The sequence below is a fragment of the Phyllobates terribilis genome, unplaced genomic scaffold, assembly GCF_046119375.1.
Source record: "Phyllobates terribilis strain yellow unplaced genomic scaffold, ASM4611937v1 Scaffold_1__5_contigs__length_1240528914, whole genome shotgun sequence".
NCBI classification, from domain to species: Eukaryota; Metazoa; Chordata; class Amphibia; order Anura; family Dendrobatidae; genus Phyllobates; species Phyllobates terribilis.
Genome location: NW_027362761.1, coordinates 520,066,723 through 520,086,441, shown reverse-complemented (window position 1 = coordinate 520,086,441; position 19,719 = coordinate 520,066,723). Strand labels below are relative to the sequence as shown.

The 19,719-nt window shown below is 45.7% G+C and overlaps 1 protein-coding gene across 1 annotated transcript in view; it reads right to left on the bottom strand.

Annotated features, from left to right (window-relative positions):
* NNT (nicotinamide nucleotide transhydrogenase) overlaps positions 1–19,205 on the bottom strand; it is a 106,789-nt gene extending 87,584 nt beyond the window's left edge. The window contains exons 1-2 of the mRNA XM_073680304.1: positions 19,046–19,205; positions 6,108–6,289 (exon numbers count right to left, since the gene is read on the bottom strand). Of these exons, the coding sequence (XP_073536405.1) occupies positions 6,108–6,258 (151 nt within the window). The 5' untranslated portion in view covers positions 6,259–6,289; positions 19,046–19,205. The remainder of the gene's footprint in view (positions 1–6,107; positions 6,290–19,045) is intronic.
* Between the last annotated feature and the right edge of the window lie 514 nt (positions 19,206–19,719).

Genomic DNA, 19,719 nt, shown 5'->3' with positions numbered 1-19,719 from the left:
CAAACCCTGCGGCACAAGTGACAATGACGTGTGAAGGTGTGGAAGAGGTTTGGGGGGCAATTAGGCCAAGTATAAATTGATTGGGAAAAAATAAAAATGTGCTTTGCCATTGCGAAATAAAAATTGAAGCGTATCACACGGCCATGTCGCCTTGTATCCTGTGGATCTGTAACAGATTTCACCCATTTCCATTGCAAAAAAAAAAAATCTGCTGCCATTACACAAACTAGGAATAGTGCAGCTTGTACAGTCCGAGTGGACTTCTCCATGCGAGTCCTGTGCGGCATGGTCCATGTCATTTCCATTCAACACGGGGCTGAAGTCGCTCTGAATGATGGCCGCACCATGATTGCCCAATAGCGGTAATCTGGAGGAATCAGATTCTTGTCATTTTCTGCCAACGGGAGATTTCCTCTTCTCTCCATTTACAAAAAAACACTGGAATTGGAATTTGTTTTTTTCATCTGTCTGCGCGTCCTCCTGATGTAAATCAGAACAGATGGTTAAGAGAGCGTATGAGGAGCAAAGTGGGGTCACTGGTTTATTATAGGGCGAGAGCGACGATCAGTCAATAACTGATCAAAAGAATGGAAATGAAACCAGAGAACATACTAATGAAAGATATGAAGTGCGACAAAGAAGGTCCAAGACAAGATACTTGGAAGGGAGGTAAGAAAATTTCTAATACAATCCACAGGGAGAAGATTGGAACAAAACAAAATCGTGTAAACTGCGTGCTAGCAAATGCCAGAAGCCTGACAAACAAGATGGATGAACTGGAAGCAGAAATATCTACAGGTAACTATGACATAGTGGGAATAACCGAGACATGGTTAGATGAAAGCTATGACTGGGCAGTTAACTTACAGGGTTACAGTCTGTTTAGAAGGGATCGAAGAAGTCGGAAAGGGGGTGGAGTCTGTCTATATGTAAAGACGTGTCTAAAGCCTACAATACGGGAGGATGTATGGGAGGGAAATGAGGAGGTCGAGTCCTTATGGGTGGAGATACATGGGGCAAAAAACAATAATAAAATTATCATAGGAGTCTGTTATAAACCACCAAATATAGCAGAAGCCACGGAAAGTCTATTAATGAGACAAATAGACGAAGTAGCAAAAAATAACGAGGTGATTATTATGGGGGACTTCAACTACCCCGACATAGACTGGGAAACCGAAAGCTGTAGATCTCAGAAAGGAAACAGGTTTCTGTCAATTATCAAAGACAATTATTTGTCACAACTTGTGCAGGAACCAACTAGAGGGACGGCCCTTTTAGACTTAATATTAACTAACAGGCCAGACAGAATAACTGCGGTGCAGGTCGGGGGGCACCTGGGAAATAGTGACCACAACATGATACAATTCCACATGTGCTTCAGTAGGGTGCCCAGCAAGGGAGTCACAAAAACACCGAACTTCAGGAGGGCAAAGTTTGATCAGCTAAGAGATGCCCTTCACCTTATAGACTGGGATAGTATCTCTAGTAATAGGAGCACGGATAGAAAATGGGAAATTTTCAAAACAGTCCTACATAGTCACTGTAGAAGGTACATACCTTATGGGAATAAAAGGGCTAGGAATAGGAGGAAGCCAATGTGGCTAAATAAGGAAGTCAAGAGGGCAATGAAAAACAAAAAAAGGGCTTTCGGTAAACTTAAGAAGACAGCGAGGAAGCGCTAATATCTTATAGGGAAAAAAACAAAATCTGTAAGAAACAAATAAGAATAGCAAAAGAGGAGACAGAGAGACTAATTGCCAAGGAAAGTAAAACGAATCCCAAACTGTTCTTTAACTATATAAACAGTAAAAGGATTAAAACTGATGGAGTTGGCCCATTGAAAAATAACCTGGGTAAAATCATAGAGGGCGATGAGGGTAAAGCAAACCTACTCAATAGCTTCTTCTCCACTGTTTTCACAAAAGAAAACAATTTATCGGAGGAAATGCAGAGTGATAAAGTAAAGCCTCCGCTAAATATCACCCACCTAACCCAGGAGGAAGTTCAGAAACGCCTAAATAATATCAAAATAGACAAGTCACCAGGCCCAGATGGCATACACCCCCGGGTACTGGAAGAATTAAGTAATGTGATAGACAGACCGCTGTATCTTATATTCAAGCACTCTTTATGGACAGGGACTGTCCCACTAGACTGGCGCCAAGCAAATGTGATACCAATATTCAAAAAGGGGTCTAAAAGTGACCCTGGGAACTATAGACCAGTCAGCTTAATGTCTGTTGTGGGTAAATTGTTTGAAGGATTTCTTAGAGATGCTATTGTAGAATATCTTAATGATAATAACTGTCTAACTCCATATCAACATGGATTCATGAGGGATCGCTCCTGCCAAACAAACCTGATGGCCTTCTACGAGGAGGTGAGCTCACAGCTGGACCGGGGAGAGTCAGTGGATGTTGTATACCTTGACTTCTCCAAAGCGTTTGATACCATGCCACACAAAAGGTTGGTATATAAAATGAGAATGCTTGGTCTGGGGGATAATGTGTGCAAGTGGGTAAATAGCTGGCTGAGTGATAGAAAGCAGAGGGTGGTTATCAATGGAGTAAGCTCAGGGTGTGTCAGGGTTACTAGCGGGGGGCCTCAAGGGTCTGTCTTGGGCCCTATATTATTTAATATATTTATTAATGATCTAGTGGAAGGGTTGCATAGTAAAATAGCAATATTTGCAGATGATACTAAACTTTGTAAAGTAGTTAATACAGATGAGGATAGGGCACAGCTACAGGAGGATTTAGATAAATTGGGGAGTTGGGCCAAAAAATGGCAAATGGGGTTCAATGCCGATAAATGTAAGGTCATGCACATGGGAAAGAAAAACAGCAGTCACCCATACATATTAAATGGGAAACCGTTGGGGAAATCTGACATGGAGAAGGACCTGGGCGTCTTGGTTAATAGCAAATTAAATTGGAGTGCCCAGTGTCAGGCAGCAGCTGCGAAGGCAAATAGAGTCATGGCATGCATCAGAAGAGGAATAGGGGCATATGATGAGAACATTGTTCTTCCTCTGTATAAAGCGCTGGTAAGGCCGCACTTAGAATATTGTGCACAGTTCTGGGCTCCGGTGCTCAGGAAAGACATATTGGAGCTAGAGAGGGTACAAAGGAGGGCGACTAAGGTAATAAAGGGAATGGAGGGACTAGAATACCCAGAGAGGTTGTCAAAATTAGGCCTATTTACATTGGAAAAGAGAAGGCTTAGGGGAGACCTCATAAACATGTATAAATACATCAGGGGGCAGTACATGACCTGTTTATACCAAGGATGGTGACAAAGACGAGGGGGCACACTATGCGTCTGGAGGAAAGGAGCTCCTGCACCAACATAGAAGGGGATTCTTTACGGTCAGAGCTGTGAGACTCTGGAACTCTCTGGTAGAGGAAGTGGTGATGTCCAACTCACTTAATGAGTTCAAGAGAGGCCTGGACGCCTTTCTTGAGAACAATAAAATGACATCTTATGCTTAGTGATAGTTAATTAATCCAGGGATTTAATCTGACTGCCAGATTGGAGTCGGGAAGTGAATTTTTCCTCAATGATGTAAATTGGCCTATACCGCATGGGGGTTTTTTTTGCCTTCCCCTGGATCAACGCTGCGGAATAGCTGCAGTGCACAAGAAATAGGCTGAACTGGATGGACGCTTGTCTTTTTTCGGCCTTATAAACTATGTAACTAAATGCAAAGAGTCAAGATTGCAAAATGTCTCAGCCTGAAGCGGAACTATGTCTGCCGAAAGGGGGGAGTTGGGAGGACCCCCATAGACATGGGTGGCACATACACCGCCATACACATGGGTGGTTCACAGCAGTAGGATGGTGTCTCCATGCTGGCAATCTGCCATGAACATACCAGCCATCATACTAAAGGAACTATGAAATCAAAAACTAAACATACTTTTCCTTTTTCAACTTTAGTAAGAATGGTCCTTAAAACAATTTGTACAATAAGTATGATGAAGTCTCCGCACATTTGACCTCTGGCGGCAGCAGTGAAAGTCAGCAAGGTTGGACGATCCACAATCATTAACATCCCGGCTTATCTGGTTTTCTTCCCGGCCGGTTTGAACTAAACTTTCTAGCACGTGATCTTCACAAGCCATGAGGGCATCCGGCCCTGGCTGGAACATGTGCAGTCTGAACTAGATGGTGGTTCTTAAGAAAATATTGGGACCTAACAGAGGTGACGAATACTACAAAGGGGCAGCACGGCGGCTCAGTGGTTAGCACTGCAGTCTTGTAGCGCTGGGGGTCCTGTGTTCAAATCCCACCAAGGACAACATCTGCAAGGAGTTCGTATGTTCTCCCCGTGTTTGTGTGGGTTTCCTCCGGGTTCTCCAGTTTCCTCCCAAACTCAAAAGACATACTGATAGGGAAGGTAGATTGTGATCCCCAATGGGGACAGTGATGACAATATCTGTAAAGCGCTGAGGAATTAATAGCGCTATATAAGTGAGTAAAATAAATAAAATGCATGTGTAGCCTTAGGCAGCACTATTAGGCTATAAGATACCCCATTAGCGGTGGGAGTCGTCCCCCTGCAAAAGCACCTTAACAGATAACACTCCAACCTCAGACTTAAAAGGTGTTGGCTCCTTTCAGAAAATCTTGCTCCCCGGCTATCTATCCACCTATATATACACACAAAAGCCGCGCTGTACTCTCCATCCTGGGCCCACAGCTCAGTCTCGGCCGCTCCTGGTGTCCAGTATAGGACAATCTGTGAGCGGGGCATCCGTCTACATGGGCAGAGCCGCTCAGCTCACCGGCTGCCAACGTGATGGCAGTGCCGCAAACATTATCAGACACCAGGAACAGCAAGGGAGACTCCACAAAGAGCGCTTTTTTGTTATTTTTTAGAACTGCACCCGCGGTCCCGGTTTTTATGCGGCACTCACCCGTGCATAACTTTCAGACTCTTTCCAAATTCCAAAATAAGGGGAGCAGGAAGAAGAGCCCGCTCAGCGCCAAACGGCTGCTGTCCGCACATAGTCTGCCGCTCACTACCACACGGCTACTGTCATCCATTTGGAAATAAAGTCTCTGAATTTTATGCAGGGTGAGGGCCGCAATGTGGTGTGCTCTTCTGCTATACTATTACTTTCTATATATTCATTGCGAAGCAAAGTGAAAGACAGAACATGTTTTTGTGGCTCACCAATATTTTTTCCTTTCCATTTGACCCCTGTTCACATTACATCTGAGATTTCCATCTTAGGGTAGAATGCCATAGAGGGCTTCCATGTAAAAACCGTATAACGTGGTATGATGCCTCTGCGTAGAAAAGCAGAGAGGATGAAGCAATGGTACAGTCTATAGCACAAGTGTCAAACTCTGGCCCGCAGGGTGATCATATTTGGCTCGCGACACCAGAACCACCACCACTATGTGGGGCCCATTACTCTGCATGGGGGACTATGCGGGGCCCATTACTCTGCATGGGGGACTATGCGGGGCCCATTACTCTGCATGGGGGACTATGCGGGGCCCATTACTCTGCATGGGGGACTATGTGGGGCCCACTAAACTATAAGATGTTAAAATATCTGTAAGCATAATGACCTGAAGAATCATGTTGACTGGTTATTTTTAACCATATAATGTGCACCGTAAAAAGAAAACACCAAAATCCAAGGCCGATTTGCACTTTTTTTTCCCCTTTTGCTGCACTTCTTCCCCCGTTTTTCAGTGCATTATTGTCGTTACTCAAAACTACAACTCCTCCTTAAAAAACAAGCCCTCATATCGCTATGTAGACAGAAAAATAGAAGAAGGCATTTAAATTAGGGGAGAATGAAAAAGAAAAAAAAAAAAGAAAAATTGTATGGTCCTGAAGTGGTTAAAGAGAAAAAAGTGGAGTCAAGTCCATTACTAGGTTGAATCTTATATGAACCATAAAGGGCAGAACATGCAGCAATATCCCAGACAATGTAGTGACCCTTTACTCTCCGTCCATCATTACCCAGCTTTCATTTTCACGGCACGACATAATATACCACCTTGTATGGTTTCTCCGACCTTTCCTGCCCTTTGTACAAGTTGCAAAGTATGAATCAGAGTAGCCAGAAGAGGGCAGCACTTACCTGGTTTGACTGGCTGCTGGCACCAGAGGACCTGGTGGGTGCGAAACATCCGCAGACATGGTGTCTTGGCAGTCTGCACCTTCACAGATATGACGCCATTGAACAGGGGACTTGTGCAGCCGGTAGCCAGTGATCTCAGGATGCTTGCCATGCTGCTGGATCTTATTCAAGCTTCTATGTTTCTATGGAGAAAACAGAAAAAGTATTTACGTTGCCTCTTTAGGGATCAGGTCTTCTGCTGTAGGGGAAATTACTCAAAAATTGCTCACTTGAAATTAGTCATATCATATCCCAATGTTCTGACTGATGGATTCACTATTACCAACCATGTATGATACAACACAAAGCAGGGGAGAGCTCCTGACATAGGAAAGACAGGGCAAAAAGTAGAAAAAAATAAACATAAGCAATGCAGCAGAGCATCATAAAGCAGTGTGTGTATGGAGGGTGACAGCAGAGAGCAAGTGCGGATACACTTATTTCTGCCATCAGAAGGCGCAATTGTAAGCATGTAGAAAGCGGTGCCGTCAAGGACAGATACTTGTTGAGAGGTGTTAAAAAAAAACACAACACCATCGGACAGCGCTCAGAAGTCATCCAAGTGTGGTCTGATTTTCACAGACTGTCAGATAGGAGAAGGTGAAGATTTTTTTTTTTTTTCCCCACAGAATCTCAACTGATGAAACGTGTACCAAACGCTGATCGACTGAAGAAACACTGACCAAAATCACTGATCAGACGGTCAGTTTTTCTCTTACATGAAAAAAAACCTGATATGAATGAGTCCTTAGTAATTGACCGAGATTTCAGAGGACAACCACAAAGACAAAGGCCTGGAGTGAAATCTCTTCCCTGCCTCCAGCCCTGGTCTTCATGACAAGCATGGACTCCGCAGCTGTCACTTGAGCAGCGACCAGCGTCCGAGCGGCATGTGAACCCAATGACATCGTGACAATATCCTGTGTCACATGTCCGTCACTAAAATAATCCCAGCACGTGACAGGTCATTGCCTTCTACCAGACCTGAAGGGGCAACAATCACTTCCGTCAGTTCTCCACGAAAGTGGGAACACAGGTGACAAAAAGATGAAAACTAAAGAAAAGTGGATGACTAAACCCGGCACAAAACAGGAAAATGGTCATAAAGAGAAAACTAAGCACATGAACACCTTTTAGATCACGTGAGACAATCATGGTGATCGGCCCTTAGGCCCTCAGGACCTTGGCTTCTACTATAAGCCGCTTTCTATGTAGATGGACATACGTTTTTACTTTTTTTGTGTTTCACAGTAAAGTTTTGCCATTATCTCCATGAACTGGTATGTGATGGAGCATAATCATTTATTTTACTAAGGAAACAGAACTGATTATGAGGACATTCACGGAAGCCGGTAACAAACGCACAGGCCTACGTTTTTGAGGTGTCAGAGGCCTCAAGTTAACGAGACAGAAAGTAAGACCAGCTTCAAACATCCGATATTCAGAGTACGGACCTCCCCGCAGGTCTCCACTGACCTGTACATGGGAGACCCAAGACCAGTCCGTACATTGCCGACCGTGAATATCAGATGTAGGAATCCGGCCTAAAGGTTCCCATAAACGTGAACTAGCTGGTGGCCAATAGCCCTCTCCCTCTACTCCCCTATATACAGGAACTCTTCAAGGACTGACCTGACCGGATTGTCTCCTATCGACCTATGAGGTTGTCATGTTCGGGTCATGCAACCCGCAGCCAGTCCGTACATCAGATGTGTGACCTGACCCAAGGCCAAGTTCAGACGTCCGTGTATCACAGTCCAAGCACGGAGCGTGGTGCCCAGACAGGCAGTATATGTCCTAACCCGAATTTGACAGTCTGTTCGGCATATATCAGGAGACCTGCTGCCAGTCCGTGGATCACAGTCCGTGCTCAAACCATATTTCATGGACGTATGAATGACGTTTAAGGCTATGTTCATGTGGGCCGTTGAATTTATCCGACAAGTCATATTTTGGCCCTCATGCATAGTGAACAGGCCATTTTATCCCACGTGGAACTGAAAACTATGTGGAAAATCACCCATGTGCACTAGTCACATAGGAGAACATCTTTAGAATAATCACACATAACTGATGATCTTCCCAAGCTACACAACTGGTAGCCCTAGGGTGCATTCCCAAGACCGCTCACTCCCCGATAATCGGGCAATGTAAACAGGTTGCCGATCACCTGATGAGCAAGCAAAAAGTACCCTATATACAGGCCCACTGACTGATTACAAGATTGTAGACACCTCTGATGCTAATCAGTGGACACAACTTGATTTAACATGCCCCTTTTGCCACATTATTTTCAGGGGCACCATCATTTCTGTCCAGGCCTATTTCATAAGTTTAATTTTTTTTTTTTAATTCTGTGGAAGCAGGGTTGTAAAGCAATGTCTGACTTTCATTTGTTCATTTTCATAGATTTTTAATTTATTATTACTTTTGTCAGATTCAAGTTATTTCTGTGACCATTGTGGGTTTTTCTTTCATTAAACGAGGAGTACCAACAATTTTGACCACGTGTGAGATAGATAGCTAGATATTACAATTATGCATGCTATAAAAAAAAAATGTATATATACGCAAAAATGGGACTCTTTTTTACCAGGCGACAAGTCCTCTTAAACACTATTAAAAGTCTGCCAATTGGCAAATAAGTAAACGATCGGCAAGCGTTTAGCACCTCTGATCGCGCAATGTGAACAAGCCGCTACACTGTGATCCAGTGACGTAAGGAGAAGGCAATCTGAGAATTAGCACATTTGTGAGATAAGATAAAGTAGCTCTTATTCATATCACAGAAGGCGCGTCTCCCGCTGCGTGCACCAGTAGCACTATAGGGAAAATGGCGTCGCTGGAGATATGGTATCGCAGATAATACATACCTTTATAGATATGAGACTATATCTAACCAATAAAGAAAACTACAAAAACGTCTCTAGATAACAAAATGGCCACACCATTTATTAAACACATTTATTTTTTTCTTTTTAACATTGCACACACAGTGGGTACGGAAAGTATTCAGACTCCTTTAAATTTTTCACTCTTTGTTTCATTGCAGCCATTTGGTAAATTCTAAAAAGTTTTTTTTTTTCGCATTAAAGTAGACTCTGCACCCCATCTTGACTGAAAAAAAACAGAAATGTAGACATTTTTGCAAATTTATTAAAAAGAAAAACTGAAATATCACATGGTCATAAGTATTCAGACCCTTTGCTCAGTATTGAGTAGAAGCACCCTTTTGAGATAGTACAGCCATGAGTCTTCTTGGGAATTGTTACGCTCGCGCCCGGACTGACTGGCGTGAGCGTGATTAGTGATCCCACTGGACCATGAACCGAGGAGTGCCTGGAGGGGCGTAACTAAGTATCAACCCGGTCCGACCAAGGTCGCACGGCGGCTCAGTCGACTCCGTGAACCAGGGGGGAACCGAGCAGAGGGATCAGGTGCTACTCCAGGTCAGACCCCGGTCACAGCTGTCGACCCACACCGGGGAATGCAGGAATAGGCAGGTTAGCTGGTATGAAGGCAGGTGGGTACTGGCAGGCACGGCTGGTATGCAGACAGGCGGGTACTGAGAGGTGTGAACGCAGCCTGGATAGGGACCAGTACAGACTGGGATACAGGAACAGAGCCGCAGGTGCGGTGGACTAGCAGAGCAAAACCGCAGGAGCGGTGAACAAGCAGAGCGGAGCAAAACCGCAGGTGCGGTGAACAAGCAGAGCGGGGCAAAACCGCAGGTGCAGTGAACAAGCAGAGCGGAGCATGAACAAGCAGAGCGGAGCAAAACCGCAGGTGCGGTAAACAAGCGGAGCAAAACCGCAGGTGCGGTAAACAAGCGGAGCAGAGCGGAACCGCCGGAGCGGTGAACAAGCAGAGCAGAACAGAAACGCAGGTGAGGTAAACAAGCGGAACCGCCGGAGCGGTGAACAAGCAGAGCAGAACAGAACCGCAGGTGCGGTAAACAAGCGGAGCAGAGCGGAACCGCCGGAGCGGTGAACAAGCAGAACAGAGCAGAAGGTGAAGGCAGACAGGACAGGGCTCTGTTCACATGGAACAGACTGGAAAATACAGGAAGATAGTTAGAACACAGGAGGTAGATACGGCGGCAGGGAAAGAGGACAAGCAGAACCAGATACACACAAAAGGTACTTACAATGAAGTAGCAAGTGGACACAAAACTCACAAACAGAAGTACAGAGACAACGAGTTGGAGTTAGGTGCAGGTTCTGACACTGCAGGAAAAGGGAAGGCACGGACATAGAGAGAAACAAGTAACAGGCTAGGACACTGTTCAGACAGGAACTGAACCGGGAACAAGATACAGGAACGAGCCTGGGAACTCAGCCCCCAGGGTGGCGGAAACAGACTAGAAGTCAGAGATACAGGTAGCGTCCCTGGGTACTCAGCCCCCAGGGTGGCAGAACAGACTAGATACAGGACAGGACCTGGCAACTCAGTTGCAAAAGACAAACTGAGTGAAAGTGTTGCTCAGGCACCTCCTACTGGGTGGAGGGGGTTTAAGTATCCAGTGACTCACAGCAATAGGCTGGGGACGCATTAGAACTGTGCACACAGTAGCTATAAGAAACAAGCAGAAAGCCGCGCCGACGCCCTAAGTAATCAGACAAGAGACATGGACACAGCAGGTACTGGAGCAAAGAGTGCAGCATGGACTGACAGGTAAGATTGCGGTCTTGCATGGTGGGAGGTGGTGCACCATGCAAGCACGCTGCCAGAGATGTTACAGGAATGATGCAACAAGTTTTTCACACCTGGATTTGGGGATCCTCTGCCATTCTTCCTTGCAGATCCTCTCCAGTTCCATCAGGTTGGATGGTGAACGTTGGTGGACAGCCATTTTCAGGTCTCTCCAGAGATGCTCAGTTCGGTTTAGGTCAGGGCTCTGGCTGGGCCAGTCAAGAATGGTCACAGAGTTGTTCTGAAGCCACTCCTTTGTTATTTTAGCTGTGTGCTTAGGGTCATTGTCTTGTTGGAAGGAGAACCTTCGGCCAAGTCTGAGGTATCTGGAAGAGGTTTTCATCCAGGATATCTCTGTACTTGGCCGCATTTATGTTTCCTTCAATTGCAGCCAGTCGTCCTGTCCCTGCAGCTGAAAAACACCCCCATAGCATGATGCTGCCACCACCATGTTTCACTGTTGGGATTATATTGGGCAGGTGATGAGCAGTGCCTGGTTTTCTCCACACATACTGCTTAGAATTAATCACCAAAAAGTACTATCTTCATCTTCATCAGACCAGAGAATCTTATTTCTCATAGTCCTTCATGTGTTTTTGAGCAAACTTTATACGGGCTTTCATATGTCTTGTACTGAGGAGAGGCTTCCGTAGGGCCACTCTGCCATAAAGGCCCGACTGGTGGAGGGCTGCAGTGATAGTTGACTTTGTGGAACTTTCTCCCATTTTCCTACTGCATCTCTGTAGCTCAGCCACAGTGATCTTGGGGTTCTTCTTTACCTCTCACACCTCCTACGATTGCTCAGTTTGGCTGGATGGCAAGGTCTAGGAAGACTTCTGGTGGTCCCAAACTTCTTCCATTTAAGGATTATGGAGGCCACTGAGCTCTTAGGAACCTTGAGTAATGCAGAAATTCTTCTGTAACCTTGACCAGATCTGTGCCTTGCCACAATTCTGTATCTGAGCAACTTGGGCAGTTCCTTTGAGCTCATGATTCTCATTTGGTCTGACATGCACTGTGAGCTGTGAAGTCTTATATAGACAGGTGTGTGCCTTTCCAAATCAAGTCCTATCAGTTTAAATAAACACAGCTGGACTCCAATGAAGGAGTAGAACCATCTCAAGGAGGATCACAAGGAAATGGACAGCATGTGATAAATATGAGTGTCTGAGCAAAGGGTCTGAATATTTATGACCTTGGGATATTTCAGTTTTTCTTTTTTAATAAATTTGCAAACATTTCTACATTTCTGCTTTTTTTCAGTCAAGATGGGGTGCAGAGTGTACTTTAATGAGAAAAAAATGAACTTTTTAGAATTTACCAAATGGCTGCAATGAAACAAAGAGTGAAAAATGTAAAGGGGTCTGAATACTTTCCGTACCCACAGTAGCTGAGCTGTTGGTTAGAAGTTATCAGTTCTACACCTTTTACTGCATTAACACGTCCCCTGATTTAAAGGGAATCTGTCACCAGGTTCCCTCATCTGAGCTAAGGATAATGTAGGAAGAGAGACCCTGATTCCAGCGATGTATCACTTAGTTTACTGGGTGCAGCAGTTGTGACACAATCAGACTTTTTAGATGTAGTATATAGCAAAGCTCAGAAAGCTGATCCTGCCCACACCACAGCTTTTGTGCACATTGTCTATTGACAGTGAGCGGTTTATCAGAGGAGGGGGAGGGATTGGACCAGGAGGCACATGATCTGTAGTCCAGGCAGTAATAATCTCCTGCTGATAAAACTCATTGCATTGAAACAACAGCACACAGCCTAATAAGTGACACATCCCTGGAATCAGTGGTTCAGCCCCTACCGCATGTTGCCCTCAGATTACATAACAAATCTGCTGACAGATTCCCTTTAAATGAGCAATTTACCCCAATAGGTGTGAAAACCTACATGTATGCAATAAGACAGAGGAAGGAGGGTGGTAGGGACAGCTCCCCAAGATATCCCTTCTCAATGCTCATATTCAACCTCCTAAACCCTCAGAATATTTACCTAGGCCGTTTGGCAATGGAGTATTGCATCGTCTCCCCGCAGCCCCCAAACTGGCTGCACCCGACAACCAGCAGGATAGGCGATAACTTGCTGATTGATGTCAGAAATAGGACCCTAAAGATCCTGAGCACAAGGCTCTGCAGACCGGTCCTGAATACAGCAGAGGTGGGCCTGTGCTCCATTCATTGACTATGGGACTGAGGGAAGGAGCTGAGAGCAGCACTCAGAAGTCCCATGAAAAATAAAAGGAGCAGATTGCACCTTTGCACCATTTGGGCATGGCGCAAAACCCTGTTCACGGAGTTCCAGAGCCCCTATGGCTAGAGCATAATTTTGGAAATAACCCTATAACCCCATTAAATCCACACAGATCAATTTTCTCAGCAGGTTTTCAGCAGCATATGGCGGCTATCGGGATGTATGCTTGCACTGCAACGTTTCCATCAGCAATAAGCAAGGAATTTTCCAGGTAAAAAAAGTCAATAGTGTCATAAATGCTTTTAACAAGGTGGAGCGTTAGAAGTACTGAGGTAAATGTACTACAGCTCCCATCCTGCAGGAACTATGGTAATCCAGAACCTCACCAGGTGTCCTTCATCCTGCACCGAGTCACATACATGTTCTATCTGTGGATGTCAAGCATACAATATGCACCCATTGCTATATCGGGTCGTGCACATGTACATTTATTTTTTATCCTATTTCCATTCTAGTGCCGGCAGATCAATGGTTGGCAGTAGACTGCGTCTGGGTGTAGGCGTAGACGCCTGACAATGACGCACAGCAGAGCGCACGTTCGCACTGTCTGCACCATTATAGTCTATGGTCCCGTCGGCACATACATCCAAATTCTGTTTTACGGGGGGTTTGGATGTAAGGCCCGACAGGGCCACTGAACGGGTGCCTGAAAGCAATGTGAAAGCACCTTTAAAAAGGAACTTGAGAAAATGTCTTGTATATATTTGAAGGAAAAAAAAAAGGATAGATTTGGATAGTGACAAAATAAAAATGTAGTAGCAATCTGCACCCAGGTGCTTTGGTTTGTCCAGCAAAATACCAGACCCAATAACAGATACAAATCCCATTATAGTCAATGAGGTCCATCATGCGCCATTAGGGATTGTACATGGAGTATGAGGAGGTTTTGGAGCAGAAAGTCTCCAAATCCTTCTTGAAAATTGGGAGGTCCTGCTCAGTTTCTGTTCCGAAAACACTTCTAAAAGACTCTGTGTGCACATAGCCTTAGTAGGCATCACGTCGGGCATCTGGCACTTCTGTGATATCTAGGGTTCAGTATTTGGTCAGTATTTATAAGCCAAAACCAGGAGTGGGAGAAAAATTCAGAAGTGGTGAGTTTCTATTATACTTTTCCTCTGATTGGAAGCCAAAACCAGGAGTGGAACAAATACTGAGGTAAAATACTGAATGTGTGAACGGGGACTTATTGTTCTGCTCCTATGATGAAACAGAACAACTGAAATAACCAATGCAGATATGAACATAGGCTTAAAGGGATTGTCTAAAACTTAACCTACCCCAGGAATAGGTCATCAGTAGGGGAACCATTGAGGTCCAACACCCGACAACCCCACCAGTTAACATTGGCTCCGGCAGCGGATACAGGCGACACATGGGGCAGAACACAGCAGCCCCGCACATTGCATTACGTGTTTGCTGCTGGGGACTGCACTTTATCTCCCATTCATGTGGATGAGAAAAGTCATGAGTTGTTAGGTAATGGACAACCTCATTAAAGGGGTTTTCAAGTATTGTACTAAAAAAAAATAAAAAAAAAAAAAAAAGGCCACAAGAAGGAAATGCTTGAAAATAACATTAGTAAATATATGTTCCTTCTTCATCTGCCGCTGGCTCGGAGGAGGAGGAGGAGGACGACGACAAAGCAGCTATATATTTTTTCTCTTCACGTACAATAAAAACTGATGACACACTGATCAAAAATTGATCAGAATAATCGGTCAGTTTTTCTCATACGTGGAAAATACTGATGGCTTAAAAATACGGACGTAAAATATTGAAAGTGTGCACGTGGCCTTAACTGTGTATTTGCTGCTGTGAAATCCTGCAGCTCACCATAATGAGTATAAACAGTCTCTTATCTCATGGCCTCGGGTCGCAGCGCTCTCACGTTTCCTTTCTGATTACAGTATGGCGGTGGATTAGTTTACCCGGCTCATTTATGCTATCGCTGCCTTTACCTTATCTTATCAGGGACAGGTCACCATCTGCTCTCCTGTATGACTATGCCCTGTGCAGAGCAGACATCCTACCTGACATCTGTACACAGTCGTCCAGTCGTTTCTACAATACCGGCACTGCCATGATGGAAACCACTCAGGTGCACCCCACACAATATTGTATTGCTTATACCTACAGGTGGGTGATAAATAATGGCACTGGTGCCAGTCTCATGTGCTGCCAGTGGTACGTACATGTAACAAGTCTATATTAGATGGGCGGGGAGGATTTACCAAGACTGGAAAAGCTAAAAAAAAAGACAAAAAATGTGAAAAGCCAATTTTTTGCACATGCTTTGCCCCCCATTTGGTGCCAATATCTGACGAATATCTGCTAGTGCGACATGACTTTTCTACAATTAATGGTGATAGTGTGGAATAAAACAAGCCCTTAGGTTGATTGTTGGGCGTCCAACTCATCGGGAGAACAGAGAACTTGTATCCCCATTACAAAGGTGCAGCGGTGTGACCTGTACTCCAGTCATTTCTTATGGGGCTGCCAAACGTTGCGCTCAACTTTTCCCCCCAGCAGCCCCATGTAGAATGAATGGAGCGGTGGCTGGACATCCACCCTGCCACTCATGATTGTAACACAGATAAAAGTTAACCAATCTGCCGATCGGTGCGAGTCCCAGTGGTCGGACCCCATCGATCAGTACGTTATCACCAATCCTGCAGACAGGTGATAACTGGTTTTCACTGGAGGACCCCATTAATGTGTTAAAGTGGTGGCTGCATCTTTTGAGCCCCATAATATACATGGTAAGAGGGGCAGAGGGTGGACAACATGTCCATGGAAACATCCTTCCAATCACTGCACATATATCACTCACTGTAAGTCCTGAACACGTCACCAATTTTCTAAGTAAATCTATTAAATCTATTTCTAAAAGGTGCTAATGATATGAAATTCTCCCCAGATGCCGGTTAACAACCCAACCAATCCACACAGGCAAAGAAATGAAACCACAGATGTCCATAAATTAAGTTATATGTAATAATGAGAAATGACACAGGGGAAAAGTATTAAACACGCTTACTGAAATTTAATACTTCATACAAAAGCTTTTGTTGGTGATGACAGCTTCAAGACGCCTCCTGTATGGAGAAACTAGTCGCATGCATTGCTCAGGTGTGATTTGGCCCATTCTTCCTGAAGTTACTTTGTGCTCCTTCTATGAACTCCGAACTTTAGTTCCTTACATAAATTTTCAACTGGATTCAGGTCTGGTGATTGCTGGGCCATTCTCTGAAACAAACTGAGTTTCCTTGGCTGTGTGTTTGGGATCATTGTATTGCAGAAATGACGTCATCAATCATCATAGATGGCAGATTTTTTCCAAGAATGTCTAGGCACATTTGTCTAGTCATCCTTCCTTCAGCCATATGAAGTTTGCCAGTGCCATATGCTGAAAAACAGCCCCACACCATGATGCGCAGACCACCAACTTGACTGTTGGTATGGTGTTTTTGGGGTGACATGCAGTGCCTTTTGGCCTCCAACATGGTATGTATTATGGCATCCAAAAAGTTCAATTTTGGTCTCATCTGGCCAGACTACATTCTCCCAGTATTTCACAGGCTTGTCTAAATGTTGTTGAGCAAACTGTAAACGCACTTGAACCTGCTTGTTGTTGAGCAATGGAGTCTTGCGTGCTGAGTGTTCATACAGGACATGGAGGTTGCGTGCATTACTCACAGGTTTTCTTTGAAACAATTGTACCTGCTGATTTCATTCCTTTTTGTAGCTCTTCACAGGTGGTCCTTGGCTCTTGGACAACCCTTATAATATTTATTTTCACTCCTCTTTCTGAAATCTTGTGAGGATCACCTGGTCGTGGCCGGATTATGGTGAAATTATGCTCTTTCCACTTCTGGATTATCGCCCCAACAGTGCTCACTGAAACCTTCAGCAGTTTAGAAATTCTCCTGTCATCAATGCCGTCAGTATGATTTGTAACAATAAGGTTGCAAAGGTCTTGAGACAGTTCACTGGGTTTTACCCATCATGAGAGGTTTCTTGTGTGGCACCTTGGTAATGAGACACCTTTTTATAGGTCATCAGCTGACATTTTTTACTAAGTGGCAGAATCAGCTGTTATGACTTTCCGTGGCTTTTTACTCTTTCTTCATGTGTTCAATACTTTTTTCCCTGTGTCATTTATCATTGTTACACATAATTTATGGACATCTATGGTGATTTCTTTGCCTGTGTGGATTGGACGGGTTGTTACCGACATCTGGTGAGAATTTCATGTTAATAGCACCTTTAGAAATAGATTTACTTAGAACATTGGTGACGTCTCCCAATACTTCTGTCACCCGCTGTATCGCTGATACCAGGACACGCGACTCCGGACATATTTTTGGGCATTTTTAGGTCGGGTCACCTCTGCCCTCATTTATTAGTGTCGTAGTGCGGACCCCTCACTTTTCCGTTTCTCGCCCAGTAGACGCGCTTTTAGGGGTACAAGTGATTTTTTTTTGTTACTTTTTATTCCAATTGTGGCAGAGGACGTTATAGATAGTTATATATAGTTACTTTGTTAAGCGAGAAAAATGGAAGCCGCAGCACAGGGGTTTGGGGATTTTTACATTTAATACCATTATGGAACATGACGTGAGGTGCAGACAGAGCTGACGTCACGGCCGGCATTTACAGCGGCGTCTAATAGGTTAAATAGCCGGCTTTATCTGTGGTAGCTCCACTCCCGATCATTACAGCGCGGAAAAGAAACACGCGTGTGACCTACACAGGGAGCTAGAGGGTGACAGCGGACGGAGAGCGCTTCCTAGGCCGCCAACTTGGTTACTAAGCAACAGGCGTGACGTCACGCCTTCAAGGGCAAAACGAGAGTCCCCTACACAGCGCCGCTCAAGTTACGCGTGCGTCCCATAAGACTGCGTCAACACGTTCGCCCCGCCCATAACGAGGTTGAATGATTCCTATTGGATGATCCGTCGGGACAGCAAAACTTCTATTTTTAAACCAGTCTACGCGGCAGCGATGTGATTGGACGCCGGAGATGTCAATCATAGCATGGCACGTCCATTCATCCCAACACAAGAGCAGCTGTGTCCAAATACAGACATAGGACAGCGGCCCGGCAGCAGGGACCGGGCCCACAGGCACTGCGCTCCAGCTTACCCACAATGCTCACCGAGCCTGACAAGACCTGTAGTTGCTCTCCAGCTGCCAGGGCATGCTGGGAGGTGTAGTTGCTCTCCAGCTGCCAGGGCATGCACTTGTAACTAAAACTCCTAGCAGGATGTCCCTGTGTGTTGGGAGGAGTAGTCCTGCGGCAGCTGCACACTCCCGGACTGCAGACCAATGATGTCCTAACGTGAAGGCAATGGCCGCAGTGAGGAGCAGACAGCAGAGGCTACATCCCATAATAGCAGGGCAGGGGACGTCCTCCTTATACACAGCCGGCGGGGTGCAGGGAGGTCACCCTGATGGAGGACAATGTCACCTCTCCGCGGGCTATGAATAGACAGCTCGTGTCCCGGGCAGTGTCCTCCACCACAGGACTGCACATATGCATCACACACAGCCCCCCGAGCTGCCAGCCAAGACCCCTACACAGCCCCTCACCCATTGTTCCCTGCACACAATACCCCCAGGCCCGCACTGCACATTCTAGCCAAGTCCATGCACAGATGGCCCCCAGTCCTTGCACCAGCGCCCCCTATATCCAGTCCCTGCATTAGACCCCTCCAGTCCCTACACAAGACCCTTCTCTCTAGTCCTTGAACAGATCCCCCCCCTCCTAAGTCCCTGCACCAGCCCCTCTCCCCCAGTCCCTGCACAGATCCCCCTCTGTCCATGCACCAGTCCCTGCACAGATCCCCCCAGTCGGTCAGCAGCTGCTGCAGCACCGCGCAGGGTCGCAGCGCACATACAGAGGGCGCCTCTCCCGCCGCCGCTGGCAGTGCTGCCCTGTCACTGACCTGTGCTGTTCTGTGCGGTGCGCACCTCCCGCTCCGGCCGCTGCTGCAGGCAGGGAGAATACGGGCACAGGCTGCCGGCCGGATCACCCAGCTCCCCCGGAAGAGACGGAGCACAGAGCGGCTGCACGACGTCACCTGTCCCCGGCCCCGCCCCTTCTCTAATGACAGCGTGCTGCCGGGACCAGTGAGAGGGAGAGTGCTGGCGAGTGTCCTTGGCGCTGATCTCTGAGGTGTAGTCTCTGTTACCTTCTCCTACAGGCTGCATTATAATATCCTCTATTGATTATCTCTCTGTCCTTTTTACCATTATGTGAATATTTTGCCATGTGTCACTTAAAACCATATTTACACAGCACAGGTCTGGGGCTGTAACTGGAATCTGGCAGCAGGATTTCGCCCCCAAACTATATGTGCATGTAGCAGACAAATCCATGTACAGGTATTGTGATAAGCAGGCAGCAACTCTCAAGGGAATGAACACCTCCAACCACAGCTTAGGTTTCTCGGTGTGTAAGGAGTCCGGATACAGCTCTGATCTCCTGGTCTAACCTCCTGCATGATTAGAAAGTGCAGCTGAGTTTAGCTGTGTCACATTACAAACCTTTCTACCTGCTCTCCGATAGCGCTGTAAAGAAATCTGTTATCCTCCAGTAGATGCAACACATGCTACGTGC